This window comes from Oncorhynchus clarkii, chromosome 28, assembly GCF_045791955.1.
Source record: "Oncorhynchus clarkii lewisi isolate Uvic-CL-2024 chromosome 28, UVic_Ocla_1.0, whole genome shotgun sequence".
Lineage (NCBI taxonomy): Eukaryota > Metazoa > Chordata > Actinopteri > Salmoniformes > Salmonidae > Oncorhynchus > Oncorhynchus clarkii.
The window spans coordinates 17,274,563-17,287,568 of record NC_092174.1 but is presented as its reverse complement, the minus strand read 5'-3'; the positions used below and the strand labels follow the sequence as shown (position 1 = coordinate 17,287,568).

Below are 13,006 nucleotides of genomic sequence, written 5' to 3'. Positions count from 1 at the left end.
AAGAAACATACGTACATGCCCCTGCACCCATAGTCATACTCATTGTCTTAGTAAACCGCCCTCCAAAACGGACCAGCCACCTATGTGCTCCTGTCTGTCTCTCAATCAACACTAGAATGGTCACCATTACATTATGCATGGAGAGGGCTCGCGTAAGTGTCCCAAATGGCACCCTGTTCCCTATATAGTGCACTACTCTCGACCAGGGCCCTATAGAGTGGCGTACCCTTTCTCACAACCCTTCTTATTCTCTTGACGTTCTCCACTGCAGTATCTGTTTAAGACGGCAAGTCCTTAGGGAAACATACCATCCCTAAGCCTAGCAGACGAGGTAGGGTCACTGTGGACTTACTAAAACAAGGCAATTCAACAATGCTATGAACATTTCATCTTAATTCATCAATATTTTTGTCCTAAAAGCAAAAAGTATATCTAGATGGATTTACAGTATCTGATTTACTGAAAACAGACCTCTGTTTGCATGGAATTGAAGGAAGGTGTACAGTCGGTAGATCAGGGGAATATTCCATTGGGACTCAATGTGTGGTTTGATGGCTATTTTACCGCATCGGAGAATAATCCTTAAATGTGAATTTCTAATAAAATCATCGACTTGATTCTTAATTAAAATTCACAATTTTAATTAAACATTTAATTAAACAGATTAATTCTCTGCGATGTATCCCCGGAGATGCGACTGTTTTGCTAACTACAACACGAGTATAGAACAAACATTTGCTGAGGTACTGTACTTACTGATGTACCCAGCTGATGAGGAAACCAGTATAGGTCCAAAGCCAGCGGCAGCTGTAGCAGTTGGTTGAGTCATGTTATCAGATGGAGGGAAGCGGGCCTTACATCCTCTCGCAAAGGAAAATGAGGCGAGATGCAAAATCTGATAATCCAGTTGTATTGATCGAGCGCTACTCAAAACATCCACTGAGAGACTCACTGACTGATGCCCTTAGTCAGTATGTTAGTCACGCTCCCTACTATCTGCTACTGGGACGAGCTGAGAGTAGTTTAAATCCTTGAGTCCTCACAAAGACCGCTGTTTTGGGCCTGTCGATACTCCATGTAGATTAGACACTCCGTACGCCTCTGTCTGTATTCTGCACGATGTCGCTAAAAACTAGGGATTTTCTTTTACTCATTATGTCAGTTTACTTCCTGGGATAAAAGATCACCTCGGGATTATCTGGGATAATTACGGTGATGAAGTTGCATTAAGTCTTTATTTGCAGTAGAGACTGATCAATACCAAAGTCATCGCACACAGGCCTAGACTAGTTATTCAATCAAATGCAGTATATTTGAGGTAGAAACCCAGGCCATAATGTGTTTGGTCTAGTTTGTTCTCCATTGAGAGGAAGATAGACAGCTGAACAGAGTATTTTGATATATCTACTTGCTCAGTGGGCCAGAGGACCCAATGCTAATGGATTCAGCTAGTGTCCATGAACCAGGCCAAATTAGACTCTGTATGCACGTTCCAAACGTTCGCAGGCGCAGCTCAAAACATACCCTCTCCTCAAAGGGCAGTGCCACTGGCCAAGCGCCAACACACACTGCCAACCGTCTTTATCTGTCTACATCAGAATAAAATACGGAGAGAGCATACACACACTGATAAAATACCCTGTGCGTTCCAAATGGCACCCTATTCCTTTTATAGGGGCCCATAGGGCTGTGGTCATAAGTAGTACTCTATGTAGGGTGCCATTTTGGACACTGGCTCTGCCTCTCCTGGCCAAACACTGGCACAACTACCACCCAGCTCCACGGGAGCTCCTTGAAAGATTCAAGGCAGGCGACATTTCAGTCCAACATAAATCAAGAAGTCGTCATTTGAATGTGATGAATTATTTACTACTTTTAGAATGCTATGTTTATTTAATCAACCATATTCAATTAGGATGACAAAATGTCACCTTTTTGTTTTTTTGTCATCACAGCTATTCATTTCAGTGTACCAGTTTCATTTAGTTATGAAATGGCAAAACAAAGCAATGGCTATACAACCCAACAATTAACCAAAACACATGTAAATGTCCAACAGTAGCCATCCGCAGCCAAGCTTCCATTGCTCCAATAGCACTAGGTTACAGTAATAGCCATCCCATTGGCTGCAACCACGTATAACCTCCTCAACTGTAAACATTGAAATCCACAGAAATAATGGGATAGATTTAAGTGGCATTTCAGTTTAACAACGTATCAATATATTTCCAGAGCAACTGCTGTCTGAATGTCTGAGACTGAATTACAATATTTGCCTGATATTTACTCGCACTAAATTGTACCGTCATGGAGAGAGATGGTGAAGTGTGTTTTCCATTTCAGGCTTATGGCGCCGCCAGGAGCAATAATGTGTGTAACATGGTGTAGGTCTGCTTTTAATTTCTGGCCAATGTCATGCTTTACAAACCAACCTATCAACGGTGTGCTGGGTTACGACAAGCAAATACATGGAACTGCTTGTCCTCCATTGGTAACACCGTCTCTCCTTTTACCAGGAAGGGAGCGTCCTAATCATGCCTTGCGATCGATGTCTCATCAGTGCCGTATCTCAGATCCCTGCTGTCCCATACAGACAGTGCGTCTCATGCATGTTTCATTGTGCTATGTAACGTCTACTGTTTCACCAAAGCAGACAATAGTGTAATATCTAGGCCTCCAAAAATCGTTCATAGAACAGTAGCCTTCAGGCCCTAGGAATCTGTTACACATCACTAGATAAATGCACTGGAAAGCACAGGCAACAATAGAGGTGCCAAATGAGCATGTGAATACAGTATTAACACTGCTCAACCCCTACTGTGCACCATCACAGTCATAGAGCTCTGCCATAATGGCCTGCTGTCAAGGCCATGATCGACTGGTGAGATGTCGTGTGTGATGGATGGCGGTTGGATGGTGGTGGTGGTGGTGGTGGGGGGTCGTAACAGAGAGATAAAGCCTGCGTCCCAAATGGCACCCTATTCTCTTCATTCCAAAGTAGTGTAGGATATAGGGAAGCGGGTGACATTTGTGACGCTGCCAAAAGTAAGGGGCTGGGTGGAACATGGCTGAATGCACCGCCCACACTCCTGTCTCTCTAGGTCTAGGGTCCATGGGAGCCCCCATCCATCACCTCAAATCAGTCAATCAGTTAATGGACCAATCACGGCTGTCAGAAAGGCACTTACTGTAATATATATATACCGCCCCATTATATGATTATGATCCCACCAATCATAACTAATAATAAACTAGTCCTTAATCTCTCTAAAAAAATAAGAGCATTGTATTTGGTACAAATCATTCTGTAAATTCTAGACCTCTGCTGACTCTGGTAATGAATGGTGCGGTTGTTGAACAAGTTGAGGAGACTAAATGACTTGGTGTTACCTTGGATTGTAAACTGTCATGGTCAAAACATTTTGATTCAGTGGTTGGGAAGAGGTCTGTCCTTGATAAAGAAATACTTGTCTTTTTTTGACACCACACTCAACAAAGCAAGTCCTGCAGGCTCGAGTTCTATCTTATCATGATTATTGCCCAGTCACATGGTCAGGTGCTGCAAAGAAGGACCTATAAAAACTGCAGCTGGCCCAGAACAGAGCAGCACCTCTTGCTCTTCACTGTAATCAGAGGGCTTATATCAATACTGTACATGTCAGTCTCTCTTGGCCAAAAGTAGAGGAGAGACTGACTGCATCACTTCTTGTTTTTGTAAGAAACATTCATATGTTGAAAATTCCTAATTATTTTCAGTGTTACACAGCACACACTTACCCCACCAGGCATGCCATCAGGGGTCATTTCACAGTCCCCAAATCCAGAACAAATTCAAGAAAACTTCAGTATTATGGAACTCCCTTCCATCTCATATTGCTCAAATAAACAGTGAACCTGCTTTCAAAAAACAGATAAAGCAACACCTCACGGCACAACGCCTCTCCCCTATTTGACCTAGATATTGTTTGTATGTACTGATATGTAGACTATATGTGACATTTCAAATGTATGTAGTTCTCTCCTTGAGCTGTAATTGTTTATTCATGTTCTGTATTATGTTTCATGTTTTGCGTGGACCCCAGGAAGAGTAGCTACTGCCTTTGCAACAGCTAATGGGGATCCAAATTAAATACCAAAATGATAAGGTTTTTAGTTCACCATGTTTTTTCCCCTTCTTGTGGTGGTGCTCGAACATGTTATAGAGCGAAATGCACACACTGGTTCTATCGAGCTAGTCTGCCAAAGGCTATGTTTTACACAGGTACCCCAAATCTGATCTTTTGCCACTAATTGGTGTTTTGACCAATCAGATCAGATCTGTTGCCAATAATTGGGCAAAATATCAGAATTGGGCTCCCTATGTGAACGCAGCAAAAGAGATGTGTTTCCTTCCTCTCAGTTTAAGAAGGAAGGTCCCTAATTGCGTTCCCCCTAAACCAAGGGCACACCACTCACCACAAGGGTCTTCATCATAACAATGTCTGTCTCCGTCCTAAGGATCCCATAATCCTATGTGACTCCCGTGGTCTGCTTTTATTTAATTTTGTATTTACATTTTATTTCACCAGGGAAGACACATTTAGTTTGAGGATTTATTTCAAGTGAGCCTTGGCCAAGAAAATAGCATACGTTAATTTACACGCACAACACAGACAAAAAAAAGAAGTAAGTTCATTTGACAAGTAAGAACAGTGCATGGAAAGAGCCCTCTTATAGGCTGACTGCTGGTGGTGAGATTGACAGAACAGCAGCTGGCTTTTACAGCCTGGGATTGAACGGGGATGATCTGCTCATCCAGAGATGGATTCGTAAAGCCTCCGTCGCTCCCAGTGGTGCTCTTTCCTTCCCTCTGGAGTCCAGTAAGAACCCTGCTCTCCAACTTCCCCCACATATTAATATGATCAGGATGGGTGTTTTCCATTGCTGTCTTGTACCATTTCTATCTGTGAGATGCTCCTGTTATGTCCTGAGGGGTGGGAAGGAAGAGGAGCTCTGAAAGAGGCCATTCGGATTGATTCCAGGGGATTAGGAGCCTTTGGATCAGCTGCTACTGTCATTTACTGTATTTTACATTCTACTGTAGGGGCTCCCCTATAGACAGCCTTTGATTTTGACCTCCTTGGGGAGGGAGAATTAATAGGGACTGCAATGTGACAGTAGCCTGGTTTCATGATCTGTTTGTTCTGTCTAGCCAACTCCCTATGGTCATTATCTGTTTGTGTTGCATAGCCACCCATTGGAGTTGGCAAGACAACACCAACAAATCTGTGACCAGGCTCATGTGACGGCTCCTTTTGACCAAAACTCAAGGAGTTGAGTTTTGGTCAATGGCTCCAAGTTTGACCCGTCACTTTTCTCTGTACCTCTCAAACCAGAGTTTTAGGTTTTAGATTTATGGCTGCGAACATCTGCTGTCCATTCTGAGTGGAATTAATGAGTCCTGTACGTCTTTACATTCACCCAGAGCCACACAGATGTGAGTCAGCACCTGGGGGACAGCTCCACCGACTCGCCCCGGTCAAGGCCCGACTCAGAGCCGTGGCCCTATTCCTAGGCTACTATTCACTCCAAACTGGTGTGACTCTCTGGGCCGCCAATCATGTTTTTGAAGTTGTTTTGTTTGGCTGTAGGCATTATTTTGTTCTGCTGAAGTCGTAGCCACTTTTACTGTCCTAGTCCTGACCAAGCTTAAAGCCACAGACAAAACTTAAAGGGCACATCCTATCATAACATGAAATAAATAGCTTACCAGTCACCTGCCAGGCCAAGGCTGAGTCCCAAATGGCTCGCCATGTAGTGCACTACTTTTGACCAGGGACCATGGCTTTTACTGCCCGGGATTTAAACGTAAAGAATAGGGTGCCGTTTGGGATGCGGCCCAAGTCTGTTGTTATTGAGCCCCAGAGGCCAAAGTCTGTAAACGCTGACCTTTCAGGCCAGACACAGCAGCAGATATTGAGTGAGCTTGTCCATAGGATGAAACTCATCTAACGTTAAATCTCCCTCACCTCACTGCAGGAGATTTCCTTATCTCTCTTTTGTTATTTTCTATGGTTGATTTAGTTTTTTGTCAGTGAAGGAAAGCCTTTTAAAAATCCTGTGTTCCTTAATAATTTAAATCTCTGTTTAAAGTCTTATTGGGTGATACCGAGGGGTACATTGAAACATCCAAACATTTCTGTTCCATTTCATAGTGTTATGATGTTGAAGAGTAGGGGGGACACACACTGACACACACTGAGACACACACACTTTTTCCAATTCAATATTAGCCAGCCCCAGTATTATGAAAAATGTCAGTGCTTCAAAACTATAATTCTAAGCAATAACTGTTTAAAAAAAATAAAATAAAAATCCTACCGTGCTCCCAAATTGCACCCTATTCCCTACTTAGTCTCTGGTCAAACAATGCACTAATGGGCCCTGGTCATAGGTAGTGCACTACATAGGGAATAGCCCAGTGCTCTGTTGAGTCATCTGTTCACAGGTTGCATGGCAGGCTAATATCTAATAAAGGCATTCTGTTATCCTGAACGCTGATGGTGCTGTGACCTATAGGCAGGGTCACACATGGTGCCCCGGGGTCATCTGTGTTCAAAGGGGATATGGCTGAGTTAAAGATCACAGTGATTTGACAGATCACACATGGCAGTTTCCTACCCTAAACAGGCTTAATGGATATGTTCTGTGGTTATGGATCCAATGTTTGTCAGTAATGATTTAGGTATTGATCCAATGCATTTTTATTTTTTTTGCAAATGATTGAGATAACGTCTGCAGTTGTTTCATAGATCCCCAAACAGCCTGTCTGTTTCAGTTGTCTGGTTTTTGGAAGCAATGCTTTGTTGTTAATGATTGGGATGTTGTAAGGCTATTTCATAGGAACTCCTGAGACAGGAGAGTTTTAAGAGCTGGGCTTTTTTGGGGGTGGTGGGGGCTTTTAAAGAGATCATAAAAGGATGTCCAGGAAAGTTACTGGCTTGTGTTTGAAAGTTGAAAAGTCAACTTCTGATCTCTCTCCTGCTGATGCTCTCTAGTCACCTGACAGGGCTGTTCAGAGTGGTAGTCTAACAGAGAAGTCAGGTTTGAATTAGCTTTACTCCAGGGGACCACAGATGACCTCCACGTACATAGCTGGGCGTCCTTTCTCCCACCCCTCTGTCTCTCTCTCTCCGCCTCTCTTATTGTCATGCTAAAAGGGGGGTCGGTCTCACGGTAATTGACCCTAATTAACATAAACACATTTGTCATCTCCGTGCCTCCGCTCATTACAAGCCGCTGATGTGCCTTTGGAACATCTACATTTAACAAGTCTAATGAATCAATTTAATATACACCATCACCATATATCCAGCATTTCATTTAGGCAGCTCTAAAGAAACATAATGGAGAAAATGGATATCGGAAGGACAGAGTATGAGTAAGAATAAGAAGAATATAATTTAACTTGGCTGAATAAAATCGAATGGATATTTTTCCCTTTCCGGAGCGAGTGTGCAGATGAAGTGGCTCTGTTGAGCTCTGTTGAGCGTAAAAGTGATCATTTGAAACAGGTCCTATACGCTAGATTGAGTAATTTGGCAACTTGTGAGAGATACAAACCTTAGAATGTCTTATAAATCAAAACATGTAATGGGGCCTCATGGACCGGCTAAAGGCTGTTGGTGATTTAAGAACGTCGCAAAGAAGAGCTTGCGCTCTGTTCCTCAGGCTGCACAGACCGTTCTCTCATCAAGTTTATTATCACCCATCAGACTATTCTCAATGTAATATTGTCTTTACTAATATGTACAGTTATCATTATTAAATGGGTAGGAACAGGGGCAAGGGGAAAGGTCATCCGTATGCACTCCAATAGCAAATGGAGATCACTGTCCCACTCATGCTGGATAGACCACTCCGGTTATTTCACTGTAATTGAAGGCCTAGCCGCTAGGCCTCGAAGTTCTCTCCCAAATCATAAGGTAACCAGTCCATCCAGAATGATACAGGCCACACTCAAAGGTGATTACAAGAATTTGTTTGAATTTGGAGTAAAGGCTAGACCAATTATGTACCAAAGACATCTTAAATAACTTTTTTTGTCATGTTTTTCTGCCTTGCGTAATATGTATTTTATAACGGCACAATCTCAATTTTTTCGCGCTTGGGCATATATAGGTATATGTGTATGCATAAGCTCTAATATGCGTATGGGTGTTGAACTAGTATGCGTCTGCGTGTTTAACTAATGTGCGCATGGGTGTTGAACTAGTATGCGTATGGGTGTTGAAAGCGCTGTCCATTTTGTTATGTTAGGCTTTGAAACAACATCCACAATAACCATGTCTTACACTGTTTCAACCTGTTGTTGAACTTCTTTCTTCAAATCAATCACAGTGAGCTGAGTTTTAAAAGCACCAAAGCACCATACTGTTATGATGATAAGTGTTTGGTGTGATTTTTGATTGTATTTGCATTGATGTCAGAGTGGTTAGAGGAACAATAGAGCCCTGAGTACCAGACCATTAGGACTTAATGGAGGAACAATAGAGCCCTGAGTACCAGACCATTAGGACTTAATGGAGGAACAATAGAGCCCTGAGTACCAGACCATTAGGACCTAATGGAGGAACAATAGAGCCCTGAGTACCAGGCCATTAGGACTTAATGGAGGAACAATAGAGCCCTGAGTACCAGACCATTAGGACTTAATGGAGGAACAATAGAGCCCTGAGTACCAGACCATTAGGACTTAATGGAGGAACAATAGAGCCCTGAGTACCAGACCATTAGGACCTAATGGAGGAACAATAGAGCCCTGAGTACCAGGCCATTAGGACTTAATGGAGGAACAATAGAGCCCTGAGTACCAGACCATTAGGACTTAATGGAGGAACAATAGAGCCCTGAGTACCAGACCATTAGGACCTAATGGAGGAACAATAGAGCCCTGAGTACCAGACCATTAGGACTTAATGGAGGAACAATAGAGCCCTGAGTACCAGATCATTAGGACCTAATGGAGGAACAATAGAGCCCTGAGTACCAGACCATTAGGACTTAATGGAGGAACAATAGAGCCCTGAGTACCAGGCCATTAGGACTTAATGGAGGAACAATAGAGCCCTGAGTACCAGGCCATTAGGACTTAATGGAGGAACAATAGAGCCCTGAGTACCAGACCATTAGGACTTAATGGAGGAACAATAGAGCACTGAGTACCAGACCATTAGGACTTAATGGAGGAACAATAGAGCCCTGAGTACCAGACCATTAGGACTTAATGGAGGAACAATAGAGCCCTGAGTACCAGACCATTAGGACTTAATGGAGGAACAATAGAGCCCTGAGTACCAGACCATTAGGACTTAATGGAGGAACAATAGAGCCCTGAGTACCAGGCCATTAGGACCTGATGGAGGGAAAATAGGGCCCTGAGTAGCAGACCATTAGGACCTAATGGAGGAACAATAGAGCCCTGAGTAGCAGGCCATTAAGACCTGATGGAGGACCAATAGAGTCCTGAGTAGCAGGCCATTAGGACCTGATGGAGGAACATTAGAGCCCTGAGAACCAGGCCATTAGGACCTGATGGAGGAACAATAGAGCCCTGAGTACCAGGCCATTGGGACCTGATGGAGCCCTGAGCACCTGATGGTAGTTAGCAAATTGGGTACTACCTAAGCATGTCCAGAGTGCATAAGAGGAGATTACTGTGACTTAACAATTCACATGGAATTTTATTGTCGTCCTGACTGCCGGTGTGGCAGAAATACGGTCACCGCAACCATTCCAATCTTCATCACTGCTTCTGGGACAAGGGCTGCCTTACTGTATAATGTAGAGACTTAATATATGCCATTTAGCAGACACTTGTATCCAAAACTACTTACAATCATGCATGCATACATTTTACATATGGGTGGTCCCAGGAATCGAACCCTCTATCCTGGCATGGCAAGTGCCATGCTCTACCAACTGAGCTACAGAGGACCTCTTTCTCTCTGGTCAAGGTCAGTTCAATAAGAATGCAGACGAGCCAGGTGATGTGTTTTAGTGGGCCGTGGTTGTTTATGAGTGTGCTTAGAGACAATGGACGGAAGTTGGTGAGTGATGTGTGGCCTGAGGATGTAGCTTGACTATCGACTGTTCACACTACTTTGCTTTGTTCTTCCCTGTGTCCCAAATTCTCCCTATTCTCTTGACAGTTCATAGGACTCTTGTCAAAAGTAGTGCACTATATAAGGGATATGGTGCCATTAGGGACACCATACTCCATGGTTATGAATAATACATTAGTATACATTAGTTTGATTAATATTTGAGGCTTTACTGCTGGGTTTGCGAAACTCTGTCCTTGGGACTCTAAGGGGTGCACCTTTCGTTTTTTGCCCTATCACTACACCGCTGATTCAAATAATCAACTAATCATCAAGCTTTGATTTGAATCAGCTGTGTAGTGTTAGCGCACAAGCCGAAACGTGCGCCCCTTGGGGTCCTGTGGACCGAGTTTGGGAAACGCTGCTCTACTGTGTATTACAGTCCAGTGTCTGGACCATTTCCCAGCTATGCTGATGGAAACAGTCCCAAATGGTACACTGTTCCCTAATGTAAAATGCACTGTAGGCTCTGGTCAAAAGTAGTGTACTATATAGGAAATGCTGTGCCATTTTGAGACACCGACTTGTTCCAAATGGGCCACCACCATGCTCATGTAGTATTTCCTCTCTCACTCTCAACCCCTTGCAGCAACAGACTAGCGCCTAGCAACCACGACCGGATACAGCGGCTGAGACACGAGTTCCAGCAGGCCAGGGGAGACGACGACCCTGACGACCGGAGACGCACCTACAACTTCGAGCAGCCCTGGGTGAGTGTCTGAGACCGGGCTGAGAACCAGGTCGGTCCTGCCTGGCTCTCCATGGACCTCCTCCATGGGCCCCCTCACTAACTACCACCACCAACCTCCCCACCACTGCCAGCCTAGGAGGGCTGCTAATACCCTGGCTAGCTGGCTGGCTAGCTGGCTACATCGTGGAGCCCCCTACTACCACTAACCTCACAACCACCGGGCCAGCCCTGAGTATGGACTGTCCAGTATGACACTGACTGAACAACCTCAGCCTGTGGAGCTTCTTCTCATTAACTCCTCTGAGTCTCCCACCTAACCCAGGTTCTTCTCTAATAGGGTTGTTCCATATGATTTCAACGACCGTAACAAGTTTGGCGACTTCGTCTTAAATCAGCCATAAATACACTTGTGACAGGGGGAATGGAAGCTTGTTGTGTCCAACAGGGAGGGAAAATGTCATTCTAGCTTCACAATTTTTGTATTTTTAAAACATTTCTAGCCTGTCTATTTATCTAAAGGGTGTTGTGCTCAACCCGCTCAGTTTTCTACCACAATACACCAGAAAATGAGTAGGACCAGCTCATCTGCTTTTACACTATGATTTGACTATTAGTTCAAAGTCTTTTTTTTCCTTTTGTTTACCATATTAAAACGAGAGTTCAGTGTAACAGGGTTGACCTTTAAAAGAATCACTAATAACATCAAATGAATAATAATATTCAGAAACAGAAATTACTTTGTCACAGCAACTAAATAACTAGGGCATTAGAATGATGGTGAAAACGTGTAGAAATGTTGGTGTTAAGTGGAGAAATGTTGGTGTTAAGTGGAGAAATGTTGGTGTTAAGTGGAGAAATGTTGGGGTAAAATGGGTAAGAAATCTTCTTAGAAGTCAGAGGGTGTATGGAGGGACATGTCAAAATGCTGCATTTTGGCACTTTAGTGTTTATTAATATTAAAAATCTGATTTATTTAATTATCCATGTGGTATATATTAAAGAGCACTTCATTTAATATAACAGGCTTTTAAAATACAATATTGGCGCACAAATTCTACATAAAATATCAAAGGGATGCACGCAAAAGGCACTCTTTGTGGAGAGACCCAGAAGTGCTCAAAGTTCAAATTATAAAATACTTTGACAATCCTGTTTGTAAGCTTTTAAATAATATCAAATTCAATTTTTTTTTTTTTTTCAGTGATAGAAACATGGATTTCTCATGTTACGGTGGGGTATGTAAAATGGTCTCCTGAATGTTTTGGCATTCAGGTCCGAAAAGTCTACCACCGCAAACATGTATGAAAGGTTCAATTCAAATCAAAAAGGATGCAGTCAGAAAGGGTTTCAAATCATATGGAACGACCCAATAACTCTTACAACAACGGTTAAGTCCCAAATGGCATCCTATTCCCTATTTAGTGCACTACTTTTGGCTAGAGGCCTATGGGACCTGGTTAAAAGTAGTGAACTACATGGGAAAATAGGGTGCCTTTTTGGATGCAACCAACATCTCCACCTGCATGCGTCTAGGAGCATGTGACCCTCTGGCACGCTCACCTGACCTCTAACCCCACCCGTCACGACCACCACCCCCGTCGCACCACCCTTCTCATCCCATCTGCCATCAATGCCATCTGTTGGTCTGTCTGTCTGTCTCACAAAACAAGGACCCGCCCACCTTCTCAAGGACCAATGGACTCCTGTCTGTGTGTCTGATTGCGGGGGTGCTTTCTGTGTGATAAGAAAGCACCCCCGCAATTGTCGGTTTTTAACTGTGCCTTTTTAGAGAAGAGGTTCGGGCGTTGTGGATTTTTTTGAATTTGTACTCTTTTGTTGGCATGGCCACCAAAATAGGATGAGTGATAATTCAAGCAATTAACAATTGGAAATGCCTTGATAATTCTTACAGAATACCTTTCTATGATGTAATTTAAGGTCTCTGGTTCGTAGGTAAAGACTGCACTATGTCCTATTCTTCCATCCATTACACCAGCAGTATGCCTTCAGTATACATTTTACATTCTGTCTGTTACAACGTAAAATGATGAATGATCAGCAAAATAATTTGCCTAATGTTTGAAAGTCACTACTTTTTAATATTTCTAGAATATGTATATAATGTTGTGTCATGTCTTTGTCCTATAACCACTGCTGTGTATATTTAAATAGT

At 43.1% G+C, this 13,006-nt stretch overlaps 1 protein-coding gene across 4 annotated transcripts in view; it reads left to right on the top strand.

Moving 5' to 3' along the window:
- Nucleotides 1-13,006, top strand: part of LOC139386582 (partitioning defective 3 homolog) — a 232,113-nt gene that overhangs the window by 201,153 nt on the left and 17,954 nt on the right. For 3 of the 4 annotated variants that reach the window (XM_071132243.1, XM_071132242.1, XM_071132244.1), the window contains one exon: nucleotides 10,732-10,852. In XM_071132243.1, coding sequence (XP_070988344.1) covers nucleotides 10,732-10,852 — 121 coding nt within the window. Of the gene's footprint in view, nucleotides 1-10,731; nucleotides 10,993-13,006 lie in introns of those variants that run through there. The other variant, XM_071132246.1, reaches the window with a different exon arrangement.